The sequence below is a fragment of the Bombus vancouverensis genome, chromosome 5 (assembly GCF_051014615.1).
Source record: "Bombus vancouverensis nearcticus chromosome 5, iyBomVanc1_principal, whole genome shotgun sequence".
Taxonomy (NCBI): Eukaryota; Metazoa; Arthropoda; class Insecta; order Hymenoptera; family Apidae; genus Bombus; species Bombus vancouverensis.
The window spans coordinates 12,504,759-12,523,109 of record NC_134915.1 but is presented as its reverse complement, the minus strand read 5'-3'; the positions used below and the strand labels follow the sequence as shown (position 1 = coordinate 12,523,109).

The 18,351-nt window shown below is 37.9% G+C and overlaps 2 protein-coding genes across 10 annotated transcripts in view; both read right to left on the bottom strand.

The window, feature by feature from the left end:
• The window catches only part of LOC117156119 (uncharacterized protein CG43867), a 98,457-nt gene extending 92,093 nt beyond the window's left edge, over positions 1–6,364 (bottom strand). For 6 of the 7 annotated variants that reach the window (XM_033332861.2, XM_033332866.2, XM_033332864.2 and 3 more), the window contains exon 1: positions 6,077–6,364. The gene's annotated coding sequence lies outside the window, so the exon portion shown is untranslated. Of the gene's footprint in view, positions 1–3,246; positions 3,426–6,076 lie in introns of those variants that run through there. The other variant, XM_076618516.1, reaches the window with a different exon arrangement.
• A 303-nt stretch (positions 6,365–6,667) lies between these two features.
• THADA (Thyroid adenoma-associated protein homolog) lies at positions 6,668–12,889 on the bottom strand. 3 transcript variants are annotated; one of them, XM_076618611.1, is made up of 14 exons: positions 12,826–12,889; positions 12,171–12,508; positions 11,752–12,021; positions 11,539–11,679; positions 10,836–11,480; positions 10,351–10,770; positions 10,037–10,279; positions 9,594–9,953; positions 9,255–9,533; positions 8,447–8,644; positions 8,168–8,355; positions 7,404–8,101; positions 7,081–7,343; positions 6,668–7,011 (listed from the first exon to the last, which is right to left on the bottom strand). In XM_076618611.1, the coding sequence occupies exons 3-14, from the start codon at positions 11,917–11,919 to the stop codon at positions 6,706–6,708; spliced, it is 3,909 nt and encodes a 1,302-aa protein (XP_076474726.1). In that variant the 5' UTR covers positions 11,920–12,021; positions 12,171–12,508; positions 12,826–12,889; the 3' UTR covers positions 6,668–6,705. The 3 variants fall into 3 exon arrangements, with proteins under 3 accessions (XP_076474726.1, XP_076474727.1, XP_076474725.1); XM_076618612.1 differs by lacking the exon at positions 12,826–12,889 and having other exon boundaries at positions 11,752–11,995; positions 12,171–12,546; XM_076618610.1 differs by lacking the exon at positions 12,826–12,889 and having other exon boundaries at positions 12,171–12,545.
• Between the last annotated feature and the right edge of the window lie 5,462 nt (positions 12,890–18,351).

Here is an 18,351-nt window from a genome sequence, read left to right as displayed (position 1 = left end):
CGTTCAAATTCCGCGAGAGACGAGCCAGCCCGCCGAAAACAACTTCTTCGATTACGCGACACCGATGCGTTTCTCTTCCTTCTATAAATCTTCCTTCCAGATTCTATTTGTCGTTCGATCGCGAATCGCGCGAAGATCTCAATGATTTACGTGATACGCGAGCCGATTCCTAGCTGTTCCGACAACCGACATAGGAACGCGAAACGTAGACTTACGTGTTAATCCTTCAATTATCGATTAAAAAGAAAGGAAAGGGACGGAACAGGGTTAACGATTATAAAATATCGACGATCTTCGAATGAAACGCAAGAATCGCAAGAAGGATCTGGTTGAAACGCGCAGAGAAGTAGAAAAGGCAGAACGATCGAATGACTACCTGGACGAGGAACGCAAAGCAACGAATTTTCTAGATCAGGCGCACGAGCAAAAAGAGCGAAAGATATTTCTATTTCTCATTCTATCTGTTGGTCGTGTTGCTTGCCGTGCAATTTCTGTGACGATCGTTCGCGTACACTCAGCGAAATAAAGGACGTTTCACGTGGAGTCGCGTGCGAAGAAACTATCCCGTGGATACGTGACACGAATACATCGCCGATGCTAATTGCGGGTAGAAAACCTGTGTACCGGGCCCCGCCTTGAAAACGCCACGGGAAATATCCACACAGAGAGGCGGGGGAGACGAAACTGGCGAACTGAAAAACGCGGCGAACCCTTTTGAACGCAGCCACGCAATTACGAGTTCCCCCATTTGGTCAAGGAAGAGCATCCAGGACGAAGGACAATAGGAGGAAATTTACCGAGTGCCTGATGAATGAAATTCGCGTACGCGTGCGAGCAAAGTAACTCTAAAATCAAGTTGACGAATATTTTTCCGAAAGTCACCGGTGACCAATCGCGTTGAAATTTGATGGACAGCAGAGTTTACCATAGCAGATTACTGTTTGTAATGGATAAAGGAAGGATAAATCGATAACATTTCGTAGTAAAATAGATTCTATGAAGATAAAAGTTAATCCTCGAGGCAGAAAGTTGCCGGTAGCCAAGTTATATAAATTTCACGGGATATCATTGCATATGGTACAGTCGAAATTCCCTGTAGAGGTGGGGAAACTTAGTCGAAACCCGGAGAAACTTTCGCGACCCTTTCTCGTGTCTAAAGCAATACGCGAGTGCCGAACTTCTGCACGCGTTTGAGTACGACTGGCGAACGTTTGCCAGATTGCGAGCACACCAGCCTCGAGTTTTATGGTCGCGGGTTGACCCGATGTTTCGCAGTACCCGCTACAACCAACTAATCTTCTAATAATCGAACCGATATCGCCAAACGTCGAGAAAATCGTCCGTCTTTCGCTCTGAGAAACTGTTCGTATTTTACGAGCGGCGCAAGGGGGAAAGCTGCCATGGAAATCGTGCGAAGCGACGATATCGCGGAGACACGAGAAAAGCAGACACAAGAAAAAAAGAACAGAAGGAGAGAAACAGGTTGAAATAAACGAACGAATTAAAATCTTATACGTATTTAAAAATTGAGATATTTGGAAATCTTTATACTTTTGAAATTTGAGTATCTTGGGTGCTTGAAAATTTAAGTACAGGCGTCCCCGTATAAGACGATACTTTTATAACAAGATTTAAGAATTTGGAAAATCGCCATAGAAAACGGCATATAATGAGAATTGTCACGTGCAAGCCAGGGACAAACTGAATGAACTTCGAAAGTATCTGTTTTCGTGTTACAAGGTTATATTTGCGACGGGGATGTGGCGAGAGGAAGCGCGTTGCCACTTTCGACAGCTCGTCCCATTTTCCAAATGGACAGAGGCCAGGTCGCCGTCGACGAAACCAAGGAACCGCATCATCGATATCTCTAAACTGTCGCGCTCGTTAAAATGATTTGTCACAGGCGACAGACTCGCTTATCGGGATTCCAAAATTGGCAAGGACGTATCTACTGCAACTACGCGATGTCCTTGGCACGCACGACAGTTAAACGGGAACATGAGTCACTACGACACATGTTTGCTTCCGAACTATATCACTGGGACGGAATGCCAAATAACAGTTCGTAAATCGTAGTATATCGTTAACGACATTGCTCCGTTGAAACGGTAGTTAACGGAGATTAAATGACGACGATACTTCGGACGCAAGTATTCCGAGTAAACGTTTACTCGCGCAATCAGTTAAATTATCTTGACTTTCTTTGTTACAATTTGAGATAAGGAAAAATTTACCAAACAGCGAGAAACCGAGGCAAGCAGCAAGGACAATTATCAGAGTTAATCGGCGTGATTTGGCCATCGAGCCGACTAAGCATCGTTAAGGGACATTAATAATCATTAAGAAGGCACTTGACCGTTTCCGGTGTAGGTCAAGATGCACTTCGAGGTAATCACTCGAAACCATTAGACTACGTAAGTCGATTAGACGATGATACGAATAATATACGCGACGTTTCACTCCTCCGGGGTTTAGTCGAGAAACGGGAGCAGAGCTATCGAATTTCGAGACCGCAGATCTCGGATTTTTCCGTGGAAATTAATTTCACACGGAGGCATCAAAGAATCGGCGATCGTTAGATCTCGAAGTAGCTGGATCGATCACAAAGCTCCCGCCAAAAATTCCTTCTCGCTCGATAGGATCGAATATCAACGAGCTATACCTAACCAGACCTCCCAACAAAAATCCCAACTACATTTTCTTATATTCACGATGTCGTGAATCATCCGGTGGTATTTGAACACGTCCCTCAAGATATCTGTCACGTACCGTGGCTGGCCGTATATACCGAACTGCGGATTCGATTCCATCGTTCGTTTATTCTACATTCGGTATAACGAACATGGCTGCTTTTTCTTATTCGTCGGAATCCTCCATTGTTCAATAACAATGGCTGAATTTCCGTAACCAGATATATACGTTGGAACGTGTAAAAGGCAGTAATTTTAATTTGTATATTGAAATTTAAAGATGCAAAACTATACTGAATAAATATTAATAAAGATATCATATGTCACGCAAGTCTAATTTTCGAAACCGATAGCTATGAAAATGTCGTATTTCAAGAGCTGGAATACACGCAGATAGAAAATGTTTCATTTGTAAGGTTAGGTGATACTGTCGATCGCAAAGAGCACGAACGTTCCATAATGCGCAGACGTAAAAATATCCCTAATTTAGTGAACCGTGATGCAACATTGCACAAAAAAGGAGAAAAAAAGAAAGTAGCTTCGACTATAGACTCACTGTGTTCTCCGGTGTAGCAAAGGTTCAATGACCATAGATAAAACGTGCAGCTGTATACCGTCGTAAAATCGGAAACCAGGCTCGCATAGTTCGAAAGGCAACCGGAAGGTGAAAAGCGAACGCAGGCTTTCGAGATCCGACATGGAAGCCGGATTATAAGCGGCATTCGACCATTGGAAATTAACGCGTTTGATTGTCGCGCAATCGAAACTGACAGCGAAACCATCCGACAACGGATACGTACAACGCGCAGCTTTCATGCGCATCGTGAAAATTAAATTTCTCGATCGACCGTGTCACGTGAATCGAAAAAACGCGGGAATGGATGATTATCGATTGCAAAATATATACGTGTTCGTGATTGACAGCTTGTCAGACGAAAGCTTGAGAACAGCAGCGAATACGTTTCGACCAACGAGCGAGAATGCAAATCGATGTACTATTGGTCTTCGTAGATGAAATTTGATTTACAAAGTAAGCTAAGTAAGTAATTTCAACGAACTACCATATCTTTTAATATTAACGAACAAATACATACGGTGTGGCATAGACAATCGAATCGACGAGAGGCGTGTTACGTACATGCAAATCGATGCGTTCCGCATAATTCGAGTTTTTTCATTTTTATCGAATTCGAGCCGTAGTTACGGTCAATTACAATCGTTAAACATTGTTTTGTTATAATGTAATGGGTAGCGCTCACGAAGCGCGCCCGTAGGCGAGTGCGCGGCTTGCATTTTGCATAAATTACCTATATAGTTGTGTCTGGTTCGCGTGGTTGCTCGGCGTTATTGTCAAAATAATGCGGGAGCAGGTTGCCGCTGCAGGCTTGATAAAACAAATAGACCCTCGACACGTGAGTTGTATATTCGACCTTTTCCTGCTCTCTGAACGCCCAATTGTTTCCCGCGAACACGGAACTAAACAAGAAGAGAAGAAAGGTTGGCTGCACTTCCCATACGAAACGAGACCTTATCCGTATGACGTTTAATGCGTATCGTGGTAATGGAATCGAAAATAAACCGGAAAAATAAATTACCTTAGAGAAATTAAGAACCTTGCTTGGTTGCGTGTTTCGTAACGTATATATGCAGAAGTTGGTACTACTGTGGGGGTAGCTTTTTATGGGTCTGCATGCGATATATACATGTAACTCTTTATAATATGTATGAATCCATGATTAAAATTTATATTCGAAATAGGAAATACGTTACATGATATTACACATTGCATTTTCATTTTCATCGATCATCGATCATAAATAGAATTCCTTGAAATTACCGGTTCTTAATTACTACGTTCTAAAAAGAACAGATCTTGTAACGATGCTTATTCGTTGACAAGCAACGAGTTAGTTTCTAACAAAATGTTCCCAGTGTGTTCTGTGGAAACAGTTAATACATGTAATTTTGTAAGAAGTAAATGATTGCTCCTTCTCTTGTAGAACAGCCGGAGGGGCGGAAAAAAAAAGAAGAGCGAAGAAGCGAGAAAAATGTAAATAATCGGGTATACCAAACGTAGTGTCGTTCTCTTCATCATCGTTTATTAAAAACACTAGATCAGCGGAACAATGCAAATGATCAGGTTATGAAATGTTCTTTTCCTGCGTAATCCCTGTGGCTAATGTTTGAAAAACGAATGTCGTGATGAATGACTTTAGCCAAAAATATTGTTCAATTGTCAAAGAATGCTTAAATTTTCAAGTCTTGAAAGGAGATTAGCAAAGATTTTTACATTTCAAAAACGTGTTGTCGAAAAAGCTATTGATTTAACAAATATTTAACTTTCACGCTTCAAAAAATAATCGTTAAATTACTCGTATTTATTTCTCACATTCTTTTGCTTCACTTCTGATTATAATGAGATGTAAATGCGTACGTTATATCACATAACGCGTTAACAAACGAAAATTGTTGCTTGACATGCACCTCTCCATAGCCCATAGTGAACATAACGGGTGATTAAAAATGTCATGGAAGTTATTAAATGAAAAATGGCTTAGCAATTTTCCTGTTTGCGAAACGAACGAATCGAGACAGGCGATCAAATCGAACGTGACAGGACGTAACGAGTAGTCAACTTGACATTGAGAAATTTGACCGATTACGAAAAAGAATCAAGCGCATTGAGGCAGAAGGTATCAAACTACTTATGGTAATTTAAAACAAGTTTGGACCAAGGGAAAATATGTATGTCGTTGCGCATTACTACTGGTGTGCCTAAGGCGTGGACAAAAGATGAATTTGAGACCGATGACCTTTCTCCTCGAGGAGAAAGAGAGACAGGTCAAGAAAGATCATTCGAGAAGGCTCCGTTAGTTGATCAAGCGCGAAGGCTATTTAACATTCCGTGTTTGGAAGGACGCACTTTAGGAATCGCAGATGTTCAACGGACTGGCAGTGCTAGTTTTCAAACTTGTTCTCGCTGCTCTCGCTTGATCTTTCCGTTTCACGCTCCTTCCCAGTTCTTGCTCTCTCTCTCTCTCTCTCTCTCTCTCTCTCTCTCCACCTCTTTCACTCTCTCTCTCTTTCTCTCTCTCTCTCTAACTCTTCTTTTTCTCTCAATGTGTTTTTTTACATGAAAACCTACCCGAGAAAGGCTATCGTGTGGCACGATTCCGGGCAAGAAGAGTTCAATCGCGGAACACAGCTCGGTCTCAGACAGAAATATTCTAATCGAGAGATGACAGCTTGTACAACAAGTAGGTCATACATAGAACAGGGAATGAAGGAATCGACAGGATCTTCTAGGGACGATATAACAGTTCAATATGAAAGTGAAACAACATGTATGGAACGCGATCCCGCGTGTTTATGTCGGCGGAACTCACCTTGGTTCGACTGGGACTGCGGTAACGGCTCGTAACGATTTGAAACGAGCGCACTGAGTCCACTCCATGCCTGGTACACACACGGCCACTATCTTCTCAGCTGCTTTTTCCTCTGTTTTAATCTGTTCGAACACTCGTGGACATGCTGCCTCTCGTTCAACGCAGATAAAGATTGTCGGCGCACACTAATACTCGACGGTCACGACGCTGAGGCGCGAAAAACGCGAAAATCCGACGGATCCGCGGTATAATGTCACGAAATACGTACCGAGTCGGCAAACGTCGAGCCGCGACGGTGGCGTCTACCTGCGCCAAGCGGTTCAACTAAACTCTCTAGCCACTAACACCTGGGGATATTTCCCCAACCGACATTTAACTCCACTCTTCCGTTCTTTTTAAATTTAAAAAGACGTTATCTTTCCAGTTAAAAGTTCCTCAATTTGTCATAGAATTTCTTACTTTGTAAAGAACAATTGAATATTCTTTATTTTACAAATAGGGCAACTTTGGAATGCAGAATCTATTTTCGATGATATTAAAATTTAAGTGCTTATATTTTTGCTTTGGTTGAATAAAATGATTGCGACTATATTTTATTAAAAAAGTTCGATTTATTTTATGTAAACATTTTATAATATATTTTTGTATTGCTCGTATGATAAAATTTGTAATAATTTATTCTTGTAAGTCGGGTTCAAAATATCGTGCAATTTATTTTCGAGAGTAGGTATGTAATTTTCATAATTCTTCACGAGCGTTCTAAACGAAATGGATTTTTGAAATTGAACATTCAAAAGTGAATTGACCCAATTTATAGCGTCATCTGGCAATATAATGTCTATATAACACTCCATATTTTTTATTAAAAACTCAGCACATGTCCTTGATACCTCCAAAGGTTCAAAGAAGTCATAATTTGTACATTTGTTGAACACCTTAAAAGGAATAACATTACATTTACAGTATCTTTTACATTTTTAATACTTTAAATAATATTTACTTACATCTGTATCATCCATTTCGTAATCTATATAATCTAACAATGCAGTACTCCAATAAAAAAGCGCAATACACATATACTCAGGATGTTTATTACGTATATTGCATTCTAAGAATTTGGAAAGTAGTAAATTCATATATGAACAATCATTAATCACTGTACAATGTACCGGAACATGATCAACTAAAGAGAATGCTTCATTTCGTATTTCGCGATTATTATCCAGTAACAATTGTAATACTGTTGTCCACCACTGAATCTGTACATCTGTGATCATATTTAATTAGGATTGTATACATAAAAATATTTTAACATTTCATAACTTACATTGATACTCTTCACATTTATAACACGCTAGGAAAAGACCCTCCATTATTTCAAATGCAGATTTTCTAAAATCTCCACTCAAACTTGTGATCCATAGATTATCGCAGAAGCTACTATATACATCAGTTGTACACTCTAAATTAATTGCTCCATCATGTTTGTTAAAAGAAGCTAAAGTCACATATGATTTCCCCAATAATCTTAAGTAGCAGTCTCTCTCATAGTATCCACTTTTATTATCCTGTAGACGTATTTCATTTAACACAAATTTACAAATTTCAATTCTTCTCATGAAATCAGAGGATTCAGTTTGATTAATGCACGTTAGGCTACTGTAGAGGAAATCAAATATCGCATCTTGCAATTCTGGACTATACTTATAAAAACATTCTATAGAGTTGCGAATTTCATAGAAACCATAATTTAATAATGTTTGTAATACATCTCTGTATTTCACTTCATTAATGATTTCTGAAATAATTGACCATGCAGCAATTTGCATTTCAGGAACTTTTAAATTATGCAAGCATATTTTGATTACTATGGACTGTTGAATTAGCGAAGTTTCTCTCGCTATTGATCGAATGAATCTAATTACTGATAATTTATACACCTCTCGCGCAGGTCCTTGTTTTAATTTTTCACCTAATAAATGTGAAATTACGGTATATAGCATCGGCAACATTCGTATCGCATACCTGCAATTGAAACGATTTTTTGTATTTTGTTAATAATTCGAAACTTTTAATATTAATTTCCCTTACGTTCTATCTACTTCACATATTTTATTGCAAACATTTACATAATGTGCAGCCAATAAAAAACTTGGCGGTTTTGAATTTTTTCGCTCCAGATTTTCTATGATCCAAACTGTGTGTTTCAAAAATTCATCCCAACTTACATCAACCAATTCAAACGATTTAAAATTGAAATATATTAGTATTTCATATATCTATAACATTTAAAAAATATTTACAAATTAATTAGTATTAAAAAAAAATCAATTAGTATTTTAAAGAAATGTTCATTACTGATATGCATACTTGCAACATATAACCATGTATTAAATTTAAAGATGAATAGTTGGTCCCTGCAGATATTATATTCTCAATTATTTTTGTTAAAGCATATTGAACAGATTGTGTTGTTAATAAAGGTACAAGTGCTCTGGCTGCTAATTTGCGTGTTTCGAATATCGCACTTTTTGCGCATTGTATAATTAAATCTATAAGATCATTGACCTGAAATAGACGTATACCTTTTGTCATGAAACTTCTAAGTACGAGCATGTGAGTAGCACTGTTTGTCTGTGTAACAGGGGAAAAACAAGTTATTTAAATCCTTAGTCATGATATTTCAAAAACATGAGAAATTATCGGTTCGTAGAATAATTAAGAAACAAAAAGTGATTTGTAGTTATAGATATACTTTATATTTCTGGTGGAGTTATATTCTTCATTTCATCACAACTTCCACTATCATAAGGAGTTTCTGCTTTCTAGTACTTGTACAAGAAGGCTTTTAATGCCATGAGGAAAGAGAGAGAATTTCGAAGACTATTTCGTGATAGTAGGAACAAAACCGTTGACTATTCGCAATTATATATACTCGTCCGTTGCTGCAGCCGCTAATGATACAAAGACGGTATAATAAACCTTTGATACCATGGCGAACACAGATCAAACATGCCAATACGAAAACATTATCGTTCAGGGGCATGCATAATCTGCAAATTCATGGTCACATATACGCGACAGGTAGACCGTACGGTAAAATTAATACGGTCGCGTATAAGTAACCATAGTACATAAAGAGTTAAGCTAAATTACCGTATGAAACACGTATAATTACCTTCCGTTGAATATCGCTAGGTTCCGTATTATTATTACAGTATAACCGTGATAGTAAAAGCAATATCGATTGTATATCGGCTTTTATAAGAGTATCATCCATTGCCACAAATGTTTGCAATTGATCCAAAATGAAAGATAATAGATTAGAATATTTTTCAGAAAATACTCTATAATTCATTTTATTATCTGTGGTAAGATTGATATGGTCTTTCGTTCTTTGAACACCAAAGATTCTAGTAATAAGTGCACTAAAAAGTAATGTTGCTGCGTTTCTTTCCTGTGAGGGACAGCATATATTTTTTATTTCATTTTCGCATTATAGAAGAAGTTTACTTACCGCCCATGTTGCAGCATCGTAACTTTTAAATGCTGCTATTAAACCATCTTCAACATAATTATTTACTACTTCTGCAAGATGAGAATGTCGAAAAATTGCTCTTAAGATATTTAGAGCATGTGTTTTAATTTCCGTGACTTGAACGATATTTTCGTTTACAGGACAATCATCATTGTACTTTAATGTAGCAAGTGAGTTCTCATAATGTGTAAAAACAGAGTTTGAGTATATCAGTTGTTGCACTTTTTCCCATAGATTTTCACTTTTCAATTGTGTAAGTCCTAACAGAATTTTTATCACAGAATCAAAGGTTATAGTTTTTGTATCTTTGTATCGACGAGGTTCTGTAGATAGTAAAGCCTGTTAAGTAAGATTCATATGAGTAAGATTCATAAAATAATGTAAAAAAATAAATCAGGACTGAAATATTTGATCTCATTTACCTGTATCATAAATGGTACTCCTACACTTCTTCTGGTTGCACACAATTTTGAGTTCTCTTTAATTCCCGTGATGGAAATCAAAATTTGATGCAACCACAATTTAGGTAATTCATTTAGATTTGTTTTACTTAAACGCCATAGTCGAGAACACAATTGGCTGAATCCTACATGAGCCTGTTCAAATGCTCCTCTATGCTTTGTTTCAGTAAGCAAGGAAACAAAATGTTCTCCTATTTTGATAATCTGTTAAAAATTTGCTTTATCTTATTTTCTTCTAAAGAAATAACCTTTTAATACAAACTGTGAAATTTTACTTGCTCTTCATTTAACAAATTTATGGAAGGATTGTCTTCACATATAGGTGCCTTAGTGGAAAGCAAACCAAACAATAAGCTAACTTCCTTTACAGTACGCCAAGAACAAAGCAACACCATTTGTGGTGTTACTATTTGCTTATCAGGCACAGAATTACATAATTCATTAATAGCTTGTGAATTCAAATCCATTGGTAAATGTCCCTCTGGTGAAGAATTATTTACTATTAAAGAAACTGCATGACTGCATTCGAAAGATATGGATATCAATTCTGTTACAGTGCTCTGCCACAAACATTCTTTCCCAGCATTCTCCAAATTGCATTCATATAACAAATTTCTTATACAGAAAAGATAGCCATACAAAGAATGTTTAATAACAGTTTTCACTATATTCTCTTTTGCTAGAGTCAAGGAATCCTACAAAAATAATTTATATAGCTATCTGCGTAAGACAATTAAGTCATATAAATAGGCACAAATACCTTCAACTTTTTCAACAAAATTAGTATCAGTTGTAGTATTGTTGCTTCTTTTATATCTTCAAACTGTATTATTAGATCTAAATGATTTTCAAGTACTTTTTGTACAATAGGTGACAGTATGCTAACTTTCAGCATATATACAGCTGTAATAGTATCAATAGGTCTTACACTATTGCCTAATTCAATAGCAACCATGATAATATCACGAACACGACCTTCATTATTTAATTGCAATAAATTTGGATCTATTGATTTTATTAGATTGAAAGCCATTACTTTATTTGTTTCATATGTATCTAATAACATTAGGTTAAATATTGCTTCCACTTGCTCAGCCTTCCAAATAACTTGTTTAAATTCATTATCTAATAAATCTCTCATTAGGAGCAATATCTGTAGAGAACACTGCCTCCTATTGTATGTTGCATCAGGGCTACATATGCACATCTGACGTAGAGATTCAAATTTACAACTATACATGTTTATATCACTTTCTAAATTGCAAGATGTTTTATATGATTCATCCATCACTTCTTGTTTTATCTCTGATGAACTACGGTTTTTTTTATAATGGTTTCTCATTTTTTCTTCTTGTGCATATTGCCGCCTCATAACAGCTAAGCTGTCCTTCATTCGCTTTAAAGTCTACAAAAACAAATTTATGTTTCATAGGAAGCTTAGATCTCCATTATAGTGATCTTACCTTTTTTATTAGAGGAACAAATTCTATATTTTCTTTAAAATTAACTTGTAGAAACAGGATGATTATATCAAGTTCTTGAGATGTAAATTTTAAAGTGCTCTTCTTTGATTCTACTATAAGGGCTAGTGTATTTAATTTTATCTAAAATAAAGGTTAACATTATATAATAAACGGACGAAATTGTTTAAAAATTTATATTTTATAAATTAGTACCTCTTCATCATAATGATAAACATAATGTTCCAAACTATCATACATGATACAATTTCTCCAATATTTATTATTCGAGTTAAGAAGCTTCTCCTCAGTGTCTAATTCACCATTACGTTTCAATATTAATAAATCTTTTAATTGCCTCTTTATTTCTTCTGATGTAAACATGTTGTTTCCCTCTCTTTCGTATTAAATCCCAGAAGAACACATGTACTACCCCAACAGATCTCACAAAGGACATAACCTAACAAACACGATGTTGGTACCCCGCTGGGGGTAGCCACCCACATGCTATATTAGTATATCGCTATAATATTTTACCAAATGTCCTACTGGACAAATTGTAAAATTTGAATAAATAAATAAAAAAAAACATGTACTATATCACTGTTGAGGTTGTGGATGATAAATTTCCTCACCTGAGGGAAAATACATATACAGACGAGGTATAGATATATATTTTCTCTCTGCTATAGAATAGACGTGGCATGCAATGCTTTTTATATCTTCAATCAATGATACATATTGCAGTATTACATACACGATCGTACATATACAGAGGTCCAGTACTTGTCCAATTTTTTATGCGGAATGTTATTATTCCGATCTGTTATGATACATTTTAGTTCCTTTATTAGCCGCATGGCATTATCACAAAGTTACTTTAGTGCGCATGCTCGTCGTTATCTACACTTGATGTGACTTCTGCTGGAGAGGGAATTTCCTCTCTACTTTTACGATGTCATGAATGACATCACTGAATGTTAGAGCAACACACTTTATTGTTGACAGAAAAATCATAATTTTATGTCGCGTAGAAACGTACCATAAAAAATTTTAAAAATTTAATTAAAAGTTTACAAAAAATTTGGTTATAGCTATAGTTTAACAAAAAGTGTTAGTTCAGGGTAAGTTTCTTAAAATGAAAAAAAGCAAAAGATCACAACGCAGTGCCACAGAGAAAAACTTTGAAAATTGTCCCTTAGTTTTGAACGCTGTAACATTAAGCTTTTAAATGTTTTTGAACATGCTACTCCTTATCAAGAAAATAGATGGTTTTTATCGCGTTCTTACACATCAAAAGAAAAGTTCATAAAAGAATGTTGAATATATAGTATATTTGTATTGTATTGGGTTGGCAATTAAGTGATTGCGGATTTTGTCATTAGGTGACATTGTCAAAATCCGTAATCACTTAGTTGCCAACCCAATACGTGCGAGAGTGAGGGAACGTAGAGCGAAAACACACGTAAGTATGTATTCCCTCCTTGGTATGCACGCGAGTGTCGCATGATGCTCTAGGACTCCGTTGAGACAAAAGGGAAAAGTGCAATGAGAAATTTCGTGACCTAGGCCTCCGACGAGTAACCCACGTGGCGAGCTAAGTTATGTGAATATTAGAATAAAGTTCTTTGTAATACCTCAAAAAATCCTTTCCATACTTTAACAACGAATATAAAAGGCTCTACTACAGAAATACAAAAGCTAAAGAACTTTATCTCCTGATTTTAATTGAACTCGAAAAAACGAAATTAGGGGGCAATGTTGATAGCTTAAAAAAGTTAAATAATTTTATTGATTGTATAAGTAGTATAGAAGATCAAATAATTTTGATTATTATTATAATAGCTTTAACAACACTATTAAAAATACTAACTTAGTTATCTTAGCTTGTAAACACAATAAAGTAAAAATTTTAGAATACTTATTTGGTAATGACAGTAACATTCTAAATAATCTATCAGTTGATATTGGGAAGAGCACTGTGCTACCAAATGATGAAAATGAAGTATGCCATAATACATTTTATTATGCTATACGTTCAGGCAATATTCATCTTCTAGGTACACTCGTCAATAAATGACCAGGTAATTATTTTGTTATTCATTTGGGAGAATTGGATGGAGATCTTTCTATACCTTATGAAGAATTAAAGCTAAGGGATGTACCATTGTCAAAAGAAATAGAAATTTTTGTTGAAAATACATTAATAAACTTCTGTATCTTCTCTAATACTTATGGACAATATCAAAGCTTTAGGAATAATGTTATAAATATCAAAGAACGGATTGAATTAATACTTCAAAACATTAGCCTGTTAAAAGCAAAATATGCAAACACAGAAATAGTAGATAAAAAGTCTTTACTTATAGCAAAATTTATAGCACAAAATATTCATTTATTAAAACGACAGTTGGAATCAATCTATGATATGACCTTGGGATTACCTATATTGAATAAAGGCAAAATATTAAAATTTGTATACTTTTGTACCTTTCGTAAGTACCTACAGTAGGAAAAAACGGACTCGTTCATACAGTACTGACATCTATAGCTTTAATTTGTAGCATTTTCAAATGGAATAAACGTGATTATCCGGCTATTATTGTTTCTTCTACTGTAAAACTTTCATGAGCAAAACAATAACATTTAAACAAGATTAATTTAAACGTGGGGGTTATATATGCCATTTTTAATTGCATAAAGGGATTATATAATTTAAGTCGTCTACTAATAATTGTCAATGTCATTGTTTCATTATCAACTCCATTCCGTCAACATTAATCATAAATAGCTTTATTAACTTTAGTCACAAATGCGTATTGCATATGTTAATGTAATTTAAAAACGTACGTAACTTCGTGCATGTTAATGAAATGAAATGAAGACAGCCAAATACGATATCCTTTGGTAAAAAAATATATCAAATACATACGATGTTCGCTCATACTCGTACTCGTACTCGTTAATGATCAGTTGGACGTTCGCGAAATTCAACGAATCGACGGAAGTTGAGGAATATCGGTATCGAAAAATAACCGGTACCACTAATTTAAGTAATTGCAGTATTATATTATAATTAATCAATATATGTTATATTTAAGTAAATTAAATAAATGCTGCTTCGCATCGTTTACTGTAATAAAGTCCAACTTAATGAAAGTCGATCTTTTATCTACGAACTAACCGTTCGTCACGTGAACTCGCGATGAAACGGTAATCGCGATTAGGAATAGAAAGTTTGTTGACGGGAGACGGAAAAAAGTTCTTGGTACACAACGTTCGGACAACGGCCTCAGTTGCACTCGGTTTACTTTTTCATATAGTTCTCGACTAATTTTAACTGTACCGTGGTCTTATTGCGTAACTGACCTATACCGAGGCAACTGGCCATCTCTCTCCCTCTTTACACGACTCTTCTTCGATGTTTCTTTCCTTTTTACTATGCCCGGTGTCCTCGTTGTTATTTAAATCGGAACAAGAACGCCGGACGGTCGAAATGTTTCTGCCTCTCGACTCTGACTTCCACAACGTTGCACTTTTTTATACGACCGTGCGAACATTTTCGTCAAACTGACGTAGGTCGAGGTGGCGCGCGCAATAAAAGAAAAAAAATACGACCATTTTTTATCGCACTACCAGCAGCCCAGAAGCTGTTTGTGTAAATCGAGTCACTTTCGCGTACCAATTCCGTTGGTAACCAATTTCTTGATGCTTTTGTTTCGGTCGCGGATACGAACAGTGGAGTTAACAGTCGGTATGGTTGTCCAGCCTGCTCGTTGCCGTCGGGAATTTTTCGCCATGATAAAATAGGACCGTATTTGTTGGTATGCATGATAAAGGGAAATAGGCCAAGAAGAAGTATTATGTAGAAAAAGTGCAAAGATAGGCTTGATAATTTCGAGAAAGGAGAACGAGGTGTGAAAGAATAATGGGCGAAAATAGTTCGTTTCTGATACGATAGTGGGCGTAATGCGAGGCAATGGAAGCTGTTGGCGCGTGTTTATCGCGGTACCTGTACGTAGAAACGTGACATTTAACTGGGGCCGACAGAAACCGTCTGTCGAACGCTTATCGCGCGAACCGTATCTATACGTTTTCCCCAAACCGGATGAATGCTTTCGCGCCCATGAGAACCAGGAACCTATTTAAGAACGTCTTTTAGATACGAGTTCTTCTCGTTACACGAGATCGATTTTTCGTATAATAAATCGCAAGGTATACGTTTCGCAATTTCCCGTTTGCCCCAAAAACTACGTAGCGGTATATACTAGAAACGTTTCGTAAGATCTAAGATACAGAAGTCTCTACGATATAGGGAACTGCTAAACTGAAGGATCAAATAGCGGTGTTGCTGGTCGATACGGTGACAGGCAAGGTTGCATGCAATATTCTGCCTGTTTTAACAGCTGTGTTACGTTGCCTGAAGTTTTCGCCAATTTACCCAACCGAAAATCCCTAAACATAAAGGTATGATAAATAAATTTCATGCTTTGGCTGATTTTATGATCCTCTTATATCGTGAGTCTCTATATTTCTTCTCTTTCCTTATTATTTCTTATCTTATCTTTCCTACACTTTTCTTGATTTTTCTATGATCATACAACAAGATTGGCCACGTTGTTCGCCGTTAATTTCTGTCGCGAGAGAAAAGACGAATCCTTCGGTGTTGCACAACGTTCGTTGTCTTCCTTTAATCATACATCTTCCTGGGAAGGATCCCAGGACGTTTCCGACCATTCTGTCTCCGAAGGCCTTTTTCTTTTCTAACCGAGACGTTCTTGCGAACGAATGTTTCTCGCGTGCGTACACGAGACACCGCGATGGTTATCCTTAATTGCGAGTCCCATTAAAACTCGTTAAAAATTTTTTGGGAATCTCTCGCGAACCTAATGATCGAACTTAGCCTTCCATTGTTCGACGCCCGAGACGCGTAATCGCGAGGCCCTCCGGGAAAGAAAGAAAGCGTATGACGAGTGTTTGACGTTCTGCTTCACGCTCGGAGAACGTCTGAAACGTGGGATTTCCATTGTTGTACGCGGACAGCGGGAGGGGGTCTGTGGACTGGTTCAACGGATAAGGTACAAGCCGCTTTTGACGTGTCTGACGGGGAATTGTCCGACGCACAGGTAAATAACCGGGAATCGTCTGCTAATTCAATTTGCCGCGCCCTTGTCGAATCCAATTAACAGCGAGTTACCGGGCTTCCCGGATAATCGTCAGCTATCCGCAATTAAATTCGACAATTTAATGTCGTACCGCCGACAAACGTTTTGATTTCTCCTCACGAGTGGCCGACAGAAAAATCGCGTCTTGGGCGATTCTCGTCGAATCTGCTATCCCTGATAAAAATTCATGAAAATCACCGGACGATTCTATGAATTTTTATGCCATTCTCCTACGTCGCGGAACTGCCCATTCCTCTCGATGAGATTCCCAATTATAGTCCACGTAATTATAAAGTTCCGCTTACATACACCGTTTCACGGCCGCAATTTGTTTGGCCGCGGTTCGTGACAAACGTTTCTCAAGCGCCAAGAAGCGGCTCCTCGATCCGAGGTCGGTTTTCTCGCTGCGAGCAAACGCCGCCACTACGAGCTAAGCCGTTTTCCGGACCACTTGGTTTTTGCTTACGCGCAAGCGGAAAATAAACAGCGCGAAAATGTACCGGCGGTGGACGACGCGCGTGCAAAAAGACACACGCGTTCGCGTTGAAAGAAACGCGTGCTGGTAAAAGGAATAAAAGGATACGACGTTAATATCGGTCGTACGGCGATATGAAAAAACGTTGCGACATAGCCAGTCGCGTTTCATTGTTTTCCAGCGGGCCGATGTCGCGTTCGCGAATCATAGCTCGGCGCACATGTTGCACGCCATGCAATCTGCGATTGATAGTCGGCAGCCGGCTGATTCGTCTCGTGCATCCTGCACGTACTTACGTGCAGGAATTCGGTAACAAGAACCGAGAAGTCTCATTTTTATTCCTTTACGAGGGGATCTGGTTGTTTGCCGCGGCCATGGACATCTCGCGAGGATATCTTGCAATTTCCGAGTTCCTTCGCGAAAGGCGAATTTCTTAGACGTTTTAAACGACTGTTGTTTGCTTCTTGGATTAATCATTTACGAGGTAGCCGATGTTCTTGCGAGTACCTATTTCCGTTCGCATCTCGGCAAGCATTTGCTAATTTTCTTTCCTCGAGACTCCGACGTCCGAAAGAGCCGGAGATCCTTTTTTTTCGGTAAACACGAGCGTCCCTTTGATCGCGCAAATCGGGTCTTTTCAATTTGTACCGCTCGTAAATGAAATTTGCCCTGCTTCGTAATTACGAAAGTAGACGTCTGAAGATGGTTTTCGAAGTCTGGAGCACTGGCTTCGTGCAACTCCTTGTTAAGTAGGCGAGCAGAAGCAAGTAAGAAGAACTGGACAGAGAGTGACGCTGAGAGCCAAGGGAAAAGCAAGAGGCAAACTCATGGCGTGATACGAGGTTGGCCGCAGAAAGGGTGAAGCTCGAGAAAATAAATTCACGTCTTTGGAGACACTTGCGTGAAAAGCTCTGAAAGGGGCAGAAACAAACGGGTACGTGGATCCTATGCGCGGATACAGGCAGAAGCAAGAGGCAACCACACGAGGTCAACCGAATTTCGACTTCTTAAAAGGACAGAGAGAACCTTTTTCGGCGCGAGCTCTCGAGGAGCCCGGAGATCTTTTTACGGAATGTTTATCGAGCTTCGAAAGAAAAACAGTCTACCGTGTAACCATCGACAGCGACGATTCTCTGCCTCCTCTCCTCCTCGGGAAGCAATCTGCGCAGGTATCGC